The 16,969-nt window shown below is 52.5% G+C and overlaps 1 protein-coding gene across 2 annotated transcripts in view; it reads left to right on the plus strand.

Moving 5' to 3' along the window:
• Positions 1 to 3,313: 3,313 nt before the first annotated feature.
• HIP1 (huntingtin interacting protein 1) overlaps positions 3,314 to 16,969 on the plus strand; it is a 146,764-nt gene continuing 133,108 nt past the window's right edge. Inside the window, exon 1 of one of the 2 annotated variants that reach the window (XM_014850434.3) lies at positions 3,314 to 3,498. In XM_014850434.3, coding sequence (XP_014705920.2) covers positions 3,379 to 3,498 — 120 coding nt within the window. In that variant the 5' untranslated portion in view covers positions 3,314 to 3,378. The remainder of the gene's footprint in view (positions 3,499 to 16,969) is intronic. The other variant, XM_044746602.2, reaches the window with a different exon arrangement.

Raw genomic sequence — 16,969 nt, forward strand, 5'->3', positions numbered from 1 at the left:
ACTCACTAGAATGGCTAAAATTAAAAAGACTGACTATACCAAGTGTTGACGAGGATGTGAAACAAATGGAACTCTTGTACACTGATGGTAGGAATGTAAAATAGCTCAACCATTCTGGAAAACAATTTGGCAATTTCCTGAAAAGTTAAACATTAATCTACCACACAACCCAGATATTCAGTCCTAGGTATTCACCCAAGAGAAACAAAAACATATGTTCATAGAAAGACTTATACGTGACTGTTCATAGCAGGGATTTTTTGGTAATAGTCAAAAACTAGAAAGAATCTAAATGTCCATGAGCAGGTGGATAAATGCATAAACAAATTGGAGACTATCCATACACTGGAATACTACTCAGCAATGAAAAGGAACAAACCACTGATATATATAACAACATACATAAATTTCAAAGTAACTATTAGTGAAAAAAGCCACACCAAAGAGAATTACATCCTGTATGAGTCCATTTATATAAAATTTTAGAAAAAGCAACTAACCTATAGTGGCAGAAAGCAGATCAATAGTTGCCTAAGCAGGGGCTGGCTGGGTGGCATAATGGTTAAGTTCGGCAGGCTCCACTTTGGCAGCCCAGTTTTGTGGGTTCAGATCCTGGGCACAGACCTACACCACTCATCACGCCATGCTGTAGCAGTGACCGACATACAAAATAGAGGGAGACTGGCACAGATGTTAGCTCTGAGCCAATCTTCCTCACCAAAAAAAAAAAAAAAAAGTTGTCTAAGCATAGGGATTTGGGAGGAGAAAAGGATGAATTACAAAGGGGCAGAGGAAACCCCTGGGGGGTGATGAATATGTTTATGACCTTGATTTTTTGGTGGGTTCATGGGTGTATATATGTCAAAACTCATCAAATTTTATACTTTAAATATATGCAGTTCAGTGTATATTGTTATATCTCATTAAAACTACTAAAACGTGTACCTGGCCTCCAGAAACCTGTAGAAATAGTGTGATCAGCTTACCTATCCTCATACCAGATGCAAAGTCAGATCCAAACTAGGTGTGGTGTAGGAATATTTACCATTACGGAGAGGCAGGCAATCGCACACATCCCACTGCGGCTTCCCAGAGATCAGGATTCCATGTCTGGAAGCCGGGCAGCTGAAGGAGGCGAGTAGAGTCCTGTAGTTTACATCCTGGAGGAGAGTTTCCCTCAGCCCTTGGCAAAGAATTTTTGCTGCTGCAGCAAGTGGGAAATCCTTATTTTTATTTATTTCCGAGTTTCACAGAGGAAGGTAATTCGTTGAGTCTTTCTCCAAAGGGTGTCTCCAAACCACGAATTCCTGATTCCTAGGCGGGTTTATTCTAATAAGAAGTAGGCTGATCCCTTAATCCCTGGTTAAAGGGCCCGTGTTTATTGAAACCATAAACTCTGGGAAAAGGATCATAAATCACTCTTAAGCTGGGTCCAAAGCGTGGGGTGGGGGCCGGACAAAAAATGGGCACACAGGGGTAATATTCTGATGAACCTCGTTTGTTTTCCTTGTAGCCCTTGCTGGAAACCTCCGTTGGCCGCTCTAGGTCCAGCCTCCACTCTTCTCTACTCGGCTCTGTGCCTGGAAGGAGGGGTGGGAGCAGGACTCACGCATCCTCCTTGCCCTCCTTCCCGCTGGGTTTGGCCAATGGGAGGCACTAGTAGGAAATCAGAGAACGGGAGAGCGATCAGGCTCTCCCAAGGACTGGTTTTCTACTTAAGGCCACAGCCCTTATCAGGTGCCTCCCCTCTCACGACTAGAGCTCCGACTGGCTCCGGTACAGCGCCCTCCCCGTGTCCCCTCAGGTCTAGGGCTGGTAACAGCTTCCCACTGTTCTAATCCCTGGGTGCTTTGCCCTCCCTGGCTGATCCCCTTATTCCAGGTCACAATTTTGCACATAGTTCCTTCTTCAATTCAATTAGCCCTTCCAGGGTGCAATTCCTTTCCCGCTGCAGCTCCGACTCACACACCCATCACGGTCCCCAAACACTCCCCAACGCGGCCCTCAATTTAAGTAACGGTGAAACCAGCGTGCTTGCTATGCAAATGAAGTCTCAGGGCAATTCCCTTCCATCACATTGTCAATCAATCCCTCCTCTCCAGAAATTCAGGCCCCATCACTGCCTCCTCCCTCTCCGCATTCCCTTTGTCCACGCCTCCTCACACAACCTCCCACAGGAGGAAACTTTCTCCTCTCCACTCCCGGGTAGCCCCTCCTGGTCTCTCAGCTACTGCTGGAGTCTCCCCGTTAGTGCCCTCCCTCCCTGTCTGCCCACAATCCCGCCCACACAGGGCCAGCCCGGCAAAGCACAGGTCTGCGCAAAAGCCTTCGGTGGCTCCCTAGTGCCCGCAAAGGCCCACCCGTTTCATTTCTCTATTGAGTGTGTGAATTTTTACAAAAAGCTCTTAAAATTTTTTAATGCCTTTCTTTGAGTTGCAAAACATTTTTTTAACACCAAAATTGAATAGAAAACTTCTTTCTTCAGCATCTCCGCTGAGGATCACACTTCCCTCCGCCTGTCGGCACCTCGGCTGACTTCTGAGCAGGAAGGGAGGGTTGGCCCAGAGCCGCGGATAAACAAGTGTCTATACGGCCTTCTGCTAACGAATACGTTCTGGCGGGGTCCAGACGATGAGGGGTTTGCAAAGAAGGTGCCGGGAGGTACCCACTGACCCGGCCCAGCGCTCCCAGCTCTGCGAGGATTCCAAAGGGGACGGGCAGGGATTCAGGGCAGGGCCAGGATGAGGGAGGAAGTCGGGGAGCCCCCCACGGCCGCCAGGTCTGGCAGACGCGGGCCCTGCCTCCGGGCGCCGGGCCTGGGCGCAGCGCTTCCCGGGGCTCCGACCGCCGAGCCGGTCCACCCCGCGCTCTCTCATCCCCGGCACGAAAAGTGTAAACAGGCTATTCGCAGGCAGGCCCGGGCTCCCTGCGGGAGGCGCGCCGCCCCGGCCGGCGTGACCCCCGCCCACCACGCCGGGACGGCGCAGCGCCCCCAGCAGCCCCAGAGCGCGGCGCGTGGGGAGGGGGCGGACGCGGGCGGGGGCGCGGAGAGCGGCGCGCCGGGCGGCGGGGGCAGGTCAGGGCAGCCCCAGGCCCCGCCCCCGGTGATGGACGGGCCTCCGGGCCGGTCACGGCGCGCCTCGCGGTCCCCAGGGCCCAGCCGGGCGGGGCGCGCCGAGGGGCTCCGGCGGGGCGGGGGCGGGCGGGGAAGCCTCTGGGTGGGGCGGGGCCTCCGGAGAGTAGCGGCGCTCGCAGCCAATGGGAGGCGGGGGCCGTCCCGTTAGCGCCGGATCCCAGCGGGTGGGGCGGGGCGGGGCGGGCGGCGCCGTGGGGATCCCGGGGCGGCCGAGGGCCCCTGAGTCGGCTCTGCGCGGCGACATGGACCGGATGGCCAGCTCCATGAAGCAGGTGCCCAACCCCCTGCCCAAGGTGCTGAGCCGGCGCGGGGTGGGCACGGGGATGGAAGCGGCCGAGCGGGAGAGCTTCGAGCGAACTCAGGTGAGGACCGGGGGACCCCGGGATATGCACGGCTGGGGCACCAGGAGAGATGCAGTCTCCCGGAGGGGCTTTGAAGGGAATAAGGGTCTTGCAGGCCCAGAGGAGGACGGGTCAAGGGGGGCGGGAGGGTGCATCTGGTGCTCAGGTCGAGGCGATCCTGGGAAGGTCGGGGACCCGGGCATCCCAGCTGGCCTGGGGAAAAGGGCAGGGCGGCTCCGAGGAGCTGGCGTGATCAGGGCGGCGCGACCGAGGGTGGCTGGTCCCGGCGGGACTGGGCAGGGGTCACGGGAGAGGTGAGAGGGGAAGACGCCGAAAAGGGGCCGAATGGAAGGGGAAGCGCACTGGGGGGCCAGTCGGAGACGCAAGTGTGGCGGCGGAGAGTGGGGCGCTGGGTTGGGGATGTGAAGGATGGGGAGCCCCTTCCTCCCCTCGCGATCGCTTCTCGCTTGCACTGACATTCCCCCCACGCCGAGCACCCCCTTCCTGGTGCCTCTTGCTTGGCTCACACCACCCCAGCCATCGGCCTCCCCGGGCCGGGCCGAAGGGGTCTGAGCGGTGAGAAGGAATGTAGGAAATGCGAAGTGTGGCCGAGCCTGGAAAGTGACTGGGGGCTGGAGGAGGGGGCCGGCCCGGGGCAGGAATGGAGGCGCTTGGCCGGACAGCCCGCCGCTGGTCAGGATGAGCTGCCCAGGGGTGCCCAGAGCCCCAGCTTGGGGTTTTGGTTCCATCCCCCAAGATATGCCTGACAGCTAATAGGCAGACTGCCCTATTTGTCCGGCCAGGGCTGGGGGCCAAAATTCCTCAGTGTCATCAACAAACAGCCACAATCCATTTTTACCTCCGAGTTTTCGTGCCTGGTGTATCGATTTGACTGAATAAAGCTGACACGTTTCTGGTGTGCATCAGCTCGTTCGTGTGCAAAATCCGTTTGAAAGGGCACAGCACTTGTTTTAATCCCAGTGCCGGAGTCCGCCGGGCAGATTCGTTCTGTCCTCTGGCTCGGAGTGGAAGCTTTGGAGACCCAGCTGGGCCACCACTGCCAGAGGTGGGTTCCCCTGCTGCGTTCTGCTTCTCCCCGAAATGCGGGACAGCGTGAGGGAAGAGTTTTGGGGTTTTGGATAGAAAAGATTATAACAACCTGTCGGAGTGTTCTATATATGGAATCTTGCAAAGATTAAAGCTTTTCACCCCTGGGGACTTCATCCTCTTCTCTTTCCAGACGCCTGTGGCCGGCCTGTCCTGTCGCAGGTGTGTCTGGGTGATGTAAATTTGGGAGTGTCCCCTCCCTGGGTCATCCTACCCCAGGCAGGATGGGAGAGATGGCCGTTGGCGTCCAGCTGAGTGTGAGGCTTGTTCTCTGGCTTTGTGGCCTGGACCACTGAAAAGGAAGCTTTCCTTCTGCCCGTCTGCCACGGGTGTTACTGCCTCGCCTGGCTGCCTGGTCACCCGAGGCTTCTTGTTCCAGGAAATGGTGTGAATGTTTTTCTTTTTCTTAATGGAAAAGAAAAATAAATAGGTGTTGCTTTGTGATAACTTATTCCTTCTAGAGTCTCAAATGAGCAAAAACTGGAGCAATAGAGAAATATGCATAAGACTGACCCATTATAGTGATGGAAATTAGGTTTGTGACAGTCTCCATCCATGTCTGCACGTCCCCTCGCTATTCAGGGACAGCCCGCAAGGAGAGTCTGGGTCAGTGTCTCCCGGTGTTTTACATTCAGTGAGACGCTGGTAATGGGCCACGTTTGATCTAGTGGTCTGGGGTGGGGGGAGAGAGGGGGTCGACTTGATCAGGAAAAGAGAGTCTTCTGTTGTTGAAACTGTTAGGGGATAGGAGAGTGAAGAAAAACAAAAGAGAACAATCCTAAAACTTAGCTTTAGTCAACCTGCAGAATTTTTTTCATGACTGTCTATGAAATGTATTAGAAGGTATAAAAATAAGTTAGAAAAAAATTTTAATGAGTTAAGAGACCATGAGAATCAGTAGAATGATAATTGTAACTAATTATTGGGTTTGCAACTGTTCTAATTACTTTCTTCATTACCTTCTTTAATCTCCATGAGGACCAGTGAGGTGGGTATCAGTCACATCTTACCTAGAGGAAATTGAGGCACAGAGAGGTCAAGTAACTCGCTCAAGGTCACACAGCTGGAAGCGGTCCCAGCCTTTAACCACTGCCTTGTGTTGCCTCTGAGTACTGGGCACAGGAGGGGCATTGGTTGAAGAGGTTGGTGAGTTGTACAGGTGGACATTTGGATAGGCTGTGTGGCCTCGGGCAAGTTGTCTAACCTTTCTAAGCCTCGGTTTCCTTACTGTAAAATAAAGATAGTACTTACCTGGCAGGTTTATTTTGGGGATTAAATTAAACAATAGGCACGGAGGCATTTTGTACAGTGATTGATCGTTGCTATAATCTGACTGGGGAGTGAGACCCAAGAAAGCACGAGTGTAGTATTCGTGCAGGCTGTGATGAACTCTTCAGTCAGGGGACAGACGTGTCCCTAGGGAATGGGATAATTGCCAAGAGCCGTGCAGAAAGTGCAGGCCATGGGGTGGCACAAGGTTGGGAGCCCTCACCCAGGGCTGACCCCTGCCTTTCGGCAGGAGTTAGCACTTGCTGAGGGAGCTGGGGGCTGGGGCATCGCAGGGATCCGGAATGGCGTAAGGAAAGGTGGGAGGCCAGCATGGAGGGGACTCCCCGGCCGAGGCGGAGGCAGGGGCAGAGCTGGCCACCCCACCCCTGGCCTCCTCGCACGTGCTACCTTGTCCGGTCACCATTTCTCTGTGTCGCTCTCATTAACGACGAGCTTCTTGAGGGCAGGACTGTGTCTTGTTCTTGCCTGTGTCCCCGGACGCCTGAGGCTTGTGTTACTGGTGAACTGGCTGTAGTCGAGGGGAGAAAATGACTGGTTGGTTCCATCAGGCGGGCCCTGGCCTGGGTGGGTCACTCGGCTCCAGGGCACATCTGTAATTACTTGACGTGTTTCCCTCTTGGCCCCACGTTCCCTCCTGGTCCAGCCTGGCCTCCTACAGTCCCAGCCAGGAGCCCTGCCCATGCCCGTCAAGGACTCTCATTTCTCTGCCTGCCTTCTGGTCAGGCCAGTATCCCGGCTGCCTGTGCCCTCAGACCAGCTAGTCCCCTCACTCCTGCCAGCCTCCTCCAGGCGGCTTTCCGTCCTTAACAATCCTGGCATCATTGTCACACTTCACACGGCCACTGTCCCAGCCAGAGTGGGGACCCCTGACCCGCCTGCCGCAACCCCATCTCCAACCAGACCCCTGGTGTGTCCCCCACCCAGCCCGTCACCGGCAACCTCCAGCCTCTAGGGAGATGAAAAGTAGTTCTTGCCGTCAAAAGAGCTGCTGTCCTAATGACACCTTGCCTGGAGCACTTTACAGTTCATAAAGCCTGTTTGGGCTGCATGGGGGTGGGTAAGGTCACCCTCAGTTTGTGGAGAAGAGCTGGTCACTTGCCCAGCCACCGGGTGGCGAGTGGAAGGGTCAGGATTCAAACCCAGGACTCCAGGTTCCAGATCTTGGCTCCTCCCACGCACCACTCACGATCGCCAAGAGGCGATTCTGGAATGAACCAGGACAGCTGCCACTCGCAAACAAAATACGCTGTCTGTATTTCCTGAGCCGGAAGATGGTTTTCTCTATGGTTTGTTTATTTTTTCAGCACTCATTTAGTGAGCACAGACGGTGGAGGGGACGCAGAGATGAGTAAGACAGAGACCAGCCCCAGAGGAGCTCGTGAGTCAGCAGGGAGGTGGACCGGCCACTGCGGGGCTCCCCTCCAGGGAGGACAGAGGACCTGCGGCTCCCGCATCGCTGGAGCCGTTAGCGGTACGGACCTGCTGACTCAGAGTCTGCGTTTCAGCCAGACCCCGCTGGTCCTGTGCTCACCGAGGCTTAAGCAGCTCTGCTCTGTGGCAGGTGAATGCTAGGATCAGAGGAGAGGATGGGGCTCTGGACGCACAGAAGGATCCTCAGAGAGCCACAGTCTCTTCGGGTGGAGCCCACCACAGAGTACAGCATCCTAACAAATCATGTTCTGGGAAGAGCCAGGAGACTTGGGTTCTAGAGAGGAGGAGATAGAAGCAAATATTTATCGAGAGCCTCCTGGGTACTAGGAACATGTTAAGTGATTTATATCCATTATCCTATTTAATACCTCAGGCTCAGAGAGGCCAAGTGACTTGTCCAAGGTCACACAGCGAGTCAACAGAGAAGTCAAGGCTTCAAAATCAGGTGGTCAAGTCCTCTTCTCCATGTTTAAGTCAGGGGCTGTTTCTACCATCTTGCTCAGGATCTTCATCAGATGCTCAGCCTTCACCTCACCAGCTGAAAAATTTTAGGGTTGCACCAGAGGGATCCATGTTTCTCCACCCTGGCTGCACAGGAATGGCTTCTAACGTAGAAGGCGCTGTACCCCTAGTTGGTATTGAAAATGTAGAAAGGACACTAAGAGCTTTCTTTGGGTCCATGGTTTTGTACTCTTCTGGTTTCCTCCCACCAATACCAATGAGAATAGCCAACATTCACCGCACTTACTCTGTATAAGTGGTAAAGACCTTACACAAGCCACTGCTCTCAATTCTTACAGCAAACTTACAAATTATACTCCCTGTTTTGTAGATGAGGAAATTGAGGCTAAGTAGCTCAAAGTTAATAAGTAACTCAAAGTTCTCAAGTAAATAAGTGTCAGCGCTGGGAGCCAAACCTTTACACGATCGCCATCCCTGTGTCACTGCCTGGCCCCTCCAGCTCTCTTCTTCCTTCCTCCCCCTAGTGGTTGGGGTCCCCAGGCGCTATCTTCACCCCACTTCTCTTTTGCCTCCTGTCCGCTTCCTCTGCCCTCACCTCCATCCGATGGTTTCTGTTCTCACCACCAGGACGCCAGCTCCCCACATCTGCCTCCTGACTTCTCGGTCTGTGTGACCACTTCCCATTGGACATCTGCCCCTGGATAAACCACACATGCCCCAAACCCAACATGGGCCCCCCAGCCTCTGAATGGCCGTGTTCGGTGCTCACTGGCCCCCGTCATCTCCCTGGCATCACCTCCCTGCGTCCTCCCGCCCTCTGTAACCTCACAGCCACGTTCTGTTCTGTGATGTTTCTCTTCCTTACTTCTCCCCATTCCTGCCCTCGCTGCCTCTTGCCTGCATCGTTGTAATCCCATCGTCCCTGCCCCGCAAATAGCCTGGTGCCAGATGGATTGTCTCTAAAGCCCAATGCTGCTTCTGGAACTCCCTTTTTTCAGGAACCTGTGCTGGCTCCCTAGAGGCCCTGTATGATGTGACACCACCAGGGTCCTAGTCCCTGTCCTTTTCAGTCCCTAACTTACACGGCATCCCCCAACTGGACAGCCCCGCGGTCTGCTTCCTGCTAGATCATGTGTGGATTCAAGTGAGCAGAGGCCCTTAGCTCCTGCATGTCTCTCTCCGTCCTCCAAGCCCACGTCTTGGCTTCCTGTCCAGACTGTAAGCTCCTGGGGGCAGGGGCTGGGTCTCCATGCCAAGAGGGCCTCACATGCGGCAGGCGCCGGGGCCTGCCTGCCGAATGTGTGAATGTGCAGCCTCAGAGGATGTGCGGGCAGGCCTCTGCTTGCAAAATCCTTCTCTTTTGTACGTTTTGGAGATTCTCCCTCGGTCTCGTTTGATTCTTCCAATAATGAATTCTTACTAAGTGCCTGCCCCGTGTGGCAGGCCTGTGTACCAGGTACCATGGAAGCCCCCGCCCATTCCTGAGAGCTAGGCCGGGGAACCCAGTTAGGAGAGAGCCCGCGGAATCTAGAAAGAGAATTAGGGCTCAAGGTCAGTTATTTGAATTTCTGTAAAGTTCAGAACAGTGTATGAGCATTCTCAAAATGTGGTCTTGGCCTTCCCAGGGCTTCTTTCTGCTTTGGGTGGGACTTTCTGAGCTGGAGGATATTACCAGGAAGGGAGAGCAACTGTCCGTGTCACCTGGATGTGGCTGACGGCCGTGGCCTGTGTGCCTGCTGGAGTTTGCAGCAGGGCGTAAGGGCCGTTAGGATGAGTCCAGGGTAATAGGGGAGGCTCCCTGGAGAGGGGAGAACCTGCCTCTGCTACTGAATTTCTCATTTCAAACGAGGAGGCTGAAAGAGATTTCTGAGGGTCTTTCCAGCTCTCAAATATTTTAGTTCATAAAACTCCTGTAGTAGGCTTCCTTAGCATGTAAGAAGGACCCGCATTTCTTCTGAGCTCTCAACTGCTCTCGAAAAGAGGGTCCAAGGGCCCCCCGTGTGTGGAATGAGGCCCAGATACCAGTGATGTGGGTCTCATGAAAGGCTGGCGCCACACCTTAGGGAGGGATGGGGAGTGTCTGCGTGGCCCAGGAGACCAGATTCCCAGCTCCACTTGGGCACTGAAGGGGTTCCTTGCCTGTGAGGCGCTGATGAGGACCGCTTTACACTCTCCATCCATTGGCCCGCTTATTCCACTACCTCAGGACAGCGCAGAGGAGACCTGGGTGGGGCGCAGGGCCCAGCCTGGTGCGGTGGTGCGTTGGGCTGGCGGCCAGTGCCTCTCCTGCATCCAGGAAGGTTGATGGCCTGGAGAGATGCCCACCTAGGAGAGGGAACTTGTTAGCCCCACCTCCTGGCAGGGTGGGGGCTGCTTCCTGTTTTCCTGCCTGGGCAGGCAGGGAGGAGCCCTGTTCCCAGCTGTGGGCAGTGCAGTCTGACACCGTGGGGAGAGGCATGGGGATCTAAGGTGTCCTCTGGCTCAGACAGTGGAAGAGAGTGCAGGGATTTTCTTGGCTCTGAAAGGTCGCTGCTGCCGCCTCTGCTGTTAGTGCTGTAAGACAGCTCAGGAAGCTGCTCTGGACCATTCAGGAAGCCGGTGCGGCTGAGTTTTTCTGATTTAACAACAGCTAACACTGTTTGCCATTTATAAAGCACCGTTACACATAACCTCTGTTAAGCCACAGAACAATTGTGCAATAGACGATTATGGTCAGTTTTCAAGTGTGGACACTGAGGCTCAGAGAACTTAAGTGACTTGCCTAAGAGCCTTCAGGAGGTGGCAGAGTCAAGGCTCGAACCTGGGGGTCTGATCACAAAGTGTGTGTGTTCCTTTCAAAGCTGTGACTCCTTCAAAGCTTATCTCTCTCCAAAGCTGAAGCCTGGTGTGGGACTGGTAGCTTAGAAAAGGTACAGAGATTTTTGTTTCTAAGTCTTTTTCCATTGACTTATTTGGACATTTGAAATTCCTCCCAGAAAATGATTTTTGTGACATGAATAACCACCAAAGGGCCTGTATCCAGAATATGTAAAAAACTTAAATGTAAAAGAAATAAAAGGACAACCTAACAGAAAAATAGGCAGGAGGAATGTCACAAAAGAGGATAAACAAATGGCCAATACACATTTGAAAAGGGTGCAACTTCATTAGTAGTCAGGGAAATGCAAATTAAAATGACAATGAGATACCACTATATGCGGATTAGGATGGCTGAAATAAAAGTGGAAAAAAAAAAAAGCTGACAGTGCCAAGTGTTGGCAAGGGTGTGAAGCAATGAAAATGCTCATGCACTGCTGATGGGGCTGCACACTGTGCAACCACATTGGAAAACAGTCTGGTATTATCCTACGATTGAAGATCTGCATACTCAATAACCTAGCCATTCCACTGCTAGCTACACCCAACAGAAATCCTACACAGGCACCAGAAGATATTTAAAAGAATATTCATAATCGTATTTTGTATAATCCCAGACTGGAAATAATCCAAAAGCCCATTGACAATAGCTGGATAAATAAATTGTGATATAGTCTCTCGTTGGAATACCGTACAAGGAAAAGGGATAAACTATAGTTATGGTCACAGCATGGGTGAATCTTATAGACATAATGTGGAGGGAAAAAAAGGCAGACCCAAGAGGACACCTTCTGTAAGCTTCCATTTATCTTAAGTCCAAAAAACAGGCAAAGCAAAACTAGGGTTTAGGGGTGCTTACTTAGATGGTAAAACTGTAAAGAAAAAAGAGTGATTACCGTAAAAATCTAGATGAAGATTATCCTGGGTTCAGGGGCGTTAGTGATTGTGAGGGTGTGCAAGGGGAATTTCGGAAGTCCTGCCATCCGTCTGTTTATTGGCCTGGGTGGTAGTTCATGAGAAGTCATTAAGCTGTACATTTCGGTTTTGTGTCATTTTCTGCGTTTATATTATATTTCAAAACAAAAAAAGGTTGAAAAAAACCTCTTCCCAGGAAGTAGGAGACAGGGTCTGGAGGAGGCTGAGAACCTGCCACTGACACAGCCACCCTTTGAGAGCTCTTCCAGACGCAGCCGCCCGAGAAAGCACTTCTGATGCTGGCCGAGACCTGACGAATGAATCGTGCGTACACCAGCGGCGTATTCCGAGCACTGCTCTAACATGCAGCCGTGAAGGTGACACCTCTCTTTCCCCACACCTACTGTGTTGCCCTGGGTTCCATTCATTTGCGTCTCGTGTCTCCCTTCCTGGGAGGCAGCCGGGCCCTCTGTCCCTCACTCATCTTTTAGCGAGCTCCCCAGTGTCTAGCAGAGGGCTTCACACCAGCTAAGGCTCAGGATGTCTGTTAAATACAAAATAGATTAGGTGGTGAAAGTTTTCCTAGGAGAGAATGGGAGAAGAAAGTGTGTCTCCAGGCTCAAAAGGAGCACATTCGAATAAAACCCGAGACCCAGGTGGTAGACTTCTGGAACACATAACCTCAGGCTGGGCTCCTGTTCTAAAGATTTAGATCAAGTCATGCAGGATGAGCCACTGGGAGAGTCTGGGAGCTTGGAGCATGGCACGTGGGAACATGGCAGAAACACTGACCTTCTAACACTTGATCTTTGGGATTCTATCTGGTGTGGTCCCTGGGGCCAGCCCACAGTGACAGTTCTCAGGTCAGGCGGTCGCTGTGTCTTACTCATCTGCCCTGTGCCCTCTCTCCCATATTGGACTGAAAGCAAATGCCTTCTTGTTTGGTTTTCCTTGGCATGTCTTGACTGGTGCTGTATTCTTCCCTCCATTTTTCATAATCCTTCCGAAAGAGACACATGGGCATGAGCTGTGTGGTTTCTTCTCTGAGCAAGATCCAGGGCAACTTCCGTGGGAGTAACAGGTCAGCCTGGGGCTCCACCTCTCAAGGCTTGGCACATGGTAGGCATTCAAAAAATCTGTCTTGAGTCCCTTATTCTTCTTTGTAACCTCGGTTTCCTAGTGCAGTGTCTGGCCCCGAGTGACTCTTGATAAGGGCTTCTGGAATGAAGGTAAGATATTTGAATAAAGGACTGAATGAGCATCAGCCAGTTTTGGTCCCAGTTCTGAACTGTGAACCCCAATGAGCAAAGCCTGAATCTGGGTCCACGTGAGCACGATTGGAACCAGCAGGAGGCCCCTGAAGAGACCAGCTCTCTGACATCACTGTGGGTGGTTCTTGGGAATTCCTGTGGAATGTCAACTCCCTGTCTCATGCTTGGAAGTGGCTTGAGATCTCCCGCTTCCTTTGAGATCCTTATGCCAGGATGGGACCTCCCTGTACAGTCTGGGCCCATTGCTGCTGATCAGAAACCCCTGACACCTAAACCTGAGCTCTGTCTCCTGCCACGAACTTGCTCATTCTCCTTACTTCTCGGTTTTGGAGAATCTCAGTTTATAGGCCATCCCTGGCCATTCAAGCTGACATTTTCCCAGTCATCTCTGACGCCCCTCTATTCTGCACCCCTGCAGCCAGTCACAGAGTCCTACTGTTTCCCTCCTTGATGGCTCTCCATTTTGCTCCCACTTCTCCACCCACTGCGTCTGCCTTAGTTCAGGCCTTCATCTCAAGCCTGAACTCTTTCTTGCATGGCCCAATTGGCCTTCCTGCCCCCCCGTCCCTACCCTCGTGAGACCTACCTTCTCCTTGGCTGTCAGAGTTCTGTTTTCAAAGCCACATGTGTGTGCATCACTCCATGTTTTAAAAACCTCTCTTTCTTATGCATTATTCTGAGCTGAGACCTAAGCTCATTGGCATGGCATGAGCCAACCGTGCCAGCCTTCGTGTCCTGCCCCTCCCCTGCACCCCAGCGCACCAAGCCCCTTAGTGCTCTCCCGGAACAGCCCCCTGCTTCACGCCTCTCTGTTTTTCCAGGTGGCATCATTTTTTTTCTGCCAAGACTGCCTCTCCTGCTTTATCCACCTGCCCGACTCGTCTTCATCCATTCAGTCCCACCTCCGATGGCCCCTCCTCTGGGAAGTTTTCCCGCACGCTTCCAGGCAGATTTATTTGGTGGTAGTCCTGTGTGCTTCTGTGTCGTTAATGTGTTTATCTGGGTGTCTGTGCCCTAGTGGACTCTGAGCTTCCCAGTGGCTTAGCCTTCTTTGTGGGCCTCTCCAGCCCCAGCACAGAGCTCGACACCCAGTAGGACCTCGGTACATGTTTGTCGAGGGAACTAAAGATGCATATTAAGGACCTGATTGCATGTGGTTGTTGCTATAACAGAAAATGGAATAGGCCCAGTTCCCGCTTGGAGGCAGGTGCCCGACACTGAGCTGAAGGTATTTGATCTGTATCACGTTAGACTGAAACAGAAGTTTTGGCAACGCTGGTAGGATAAAGGTGAGTGTGTTTTAGGAGTGGAGAAATCAGTGGGAGGGACGTATTTATGGAGAGAAGCTTCCATGTCCAGTCATGGGACACCTGGAGCCAGCGGACTGGGAGCCAGTATTCCTGATTGATGCGCCCAGGGCGGCTGCTGGGTGTTCCTTGTGCGGCTCAGAAGTGTGAAATGGGATGTGGAAGGGAGAACAGTGCACCCCCACCACCCCCACCCCGTCAACGTATCCACTTGTGCATATGTTACATTACATGGTCAAGGGGACTTTGCACATGTCATTAAGGACCTTAAGACTAGGGAGCGCAGTCTGGATTCTCCCGGTGGACCCAATCTAATGGCACAGGCCCTTCCAAACAGGGAACCACTGTGGCTGCAGGTGGTGGAAAGATGCGGCAGAGATTCCAAGTGTGAGGAGGATTCAACATGTCGTTGCTGGCTTTGAGATGTGGGGTCCACGTGCAGGGTCCCAAGGGAGGCCTCTGGCTGGCAGCCAGCAAGGATACAGGGACCTCAGGTCTTTGACTACAAGGAATCTCATTGTGCCATCAGCCGGAATGAGCTTGGACATGAATTTTTCCCAGAGCCTCCAGTAAGGACTGCAGCCCTGCTGACACCTTGATTTTAGCCGGGTGAGACCCTGTTGGCCTTCTGACCTACAGACCTGTGAGCTGATAAATGGGCGTTGTTTTAAGCTGCTAAATTTGTGGTCATTTATTCCGGCAGCGATAAAGCCTGGTACAGGATGATAACAGGTAACTCCTGCCCCAGGGCAAGAAGGCCTTAATGGAGCCCACGCCTCGCTGCGCAGACAGGCCGCCCTTTTAAATCTAGAGGCACCCTGGTTATTTCATCCGTGCTTATTGTGGCCATAGATGAAACATCGGATTTCCACGCTTGGCACTTACTCACAGAAGTTTTATCCTGGAAAAACAATTCAGCAGCCTGTTCAAAACATTCTTTCCTGCTGGGCCATGGAGTTCTTTGGTGCAATTCCAAGTTCGAGGATCACAGATATAATTTACTTAACCTTAAAAAAATGTGTTTTTGATCGAGTGTTGTGCTGTCTATTAAAAAAGGCAGGTGGGAAATCCCAGTGTTGCTATAGGATCATGGCGGTGTCTCTGCTAGAAAGAGAGCTGACTTAAAGTCAGGAAGCAGAGGTGGGAATGAGCGGATGGCCCCCTCAGGGTGGGCCTGCTGGGTCCTGATGCTTACTCAGGCCCACGATGGTGGTCTGGAACGTCCCGGGATTCCTAGGCTTTGCTGCACAGCAGCCTGGAGCTCCCGGGGCGCTGGATGAAGAATCGGGAAACGCTGCTTCTCCTGGCTGTGGTTGTCTCTGCCCTGCCCTGGCCCCGCCTTTCCCGAGGTCTTCAGTCAGGGTCTGTGAGATGAGGGGGATTGCATGCGATCTCCCCAAAGGCTTAGGGAATTGGTGATTCCGTAGAAGCGCGTTTGCTAACGTGGCAGCCCTGCCAGAGTTGCCTGCCTTTTAATAACACCTGGAGCTTATTACTCCAGCTTTGCCCTCCTCCTTCTCAGCTTTGACGCTGAGTAATATTTGACTTTCGCTCTCTCTGAGACCCTTCCTTTTGGATGACCCTGGCTGTGCTTAGTTTTAATGGATAACTTCTGCATTAGTCAGATGGGCCTATGCCCCCCTAAAGAACTGGCTTCCCAAAGTCACTCACTTAGAAAACTTACCTAGTGAGAAGCCTTTGCAATTGGTCACTTCTGCCCATGCCCCATTTGCTGCCTTCTGCTTAGGACTGCCGGGTACATGTGCACACGTTGAGCACTGCACAACTTTGGGAGTGTGTGGCTCTGATTCAGTCCAGTTTCCTAGAGGAAAGTGAGGATTAGGAAAAAAATAAATAACTTACCCAGGGACATACTGCAAGTCAGTGCCCAAATTTGAGGCAGGTCCAGCCTGGTGTCTGGTCCAGGTTGTGCCCCAAGACTCTGCAGAGGTGATGAGCGTGGACTTTAGAGCCGGACAGGTCACCCAGTGTGGGTCCCACGCAGGCTGCTTTACAGCGATGCTGGCAGGCATAGGTGAATCTCAATTGATAAAGTAGAGATCCGTTGGAAGAGCATCTACAGTGATAAAAATACCTACATCATAGGGCTGTTGAAAGGATTAAATGACAAAATGCATGAAAAAATGCTCCACACATTGCCTTACATGGAGTGGGTGCTCAGAATATCAGCTCTTAGTATTCTCTTACTAGGACTTAGTAACTCGTAAGTTTTGGGGGCTAGTGTACTATTTGGCACAGAGCAGGCATGTCGCTTTTGAGTAAGTAAATGAATGGGTCCTGGTCTCCTGGTGTCACTGCTCCCTGCTAGGCCTGAATGAAGGATCATCTGGACGAGGACACACACTGGGAAGTCCCCGGGTTCCGGTGCCCTGTTCCAGAGGGTGGTGTGCAGAACCACAGGAAGAATTAGCGGGCGATCTCAGGAGGCGCTTTCCTGGACTGTGACCTGCGCTCGGGGGCCTGCCTGTGGATGCTGGCACCTGTCTCACGGGTGGCCCTGGGGATCCAGAGACACTCAGCAAGACATAGTATTCAGACGAATGGCCCCTGACATGATTCACAGAGGCAGGCACATCACCTGTGTGCTTTTCTTGCCGAAAGTACATAACCTCACTCTGATTGTGAGGAAAACATCAGACAAACCCAAACTCAGGGACGTTCTACAAAATAACCACCCAGTATTCTTCAAAGATGTCAAGGTCAGAGAAGACCAGGAAAGACTAAAGAGCTGTCACAGACTGGCGCAGGCTAGGGAGGCACGACTGTTAATGCAAGGTGGGATCCTGGCCCAGCAAGCAGACAGTGGTAGACAAACTGGAGAAATCCAAATTA

This window comes from Equus asinus, chromosome 14 (genome assembly GCF_041296235.1).
Source record: "Equus asinus isolate D_3611 breed Donkey chromosome 14, EquAss-T2T_v2, whole genome shotgun sequence".
Lineage (NCBI taxonomy): Eukaryota > Metazoa > Chordata > Mammalia > Perissodactyla > Equidae > Equus > Equus asinus.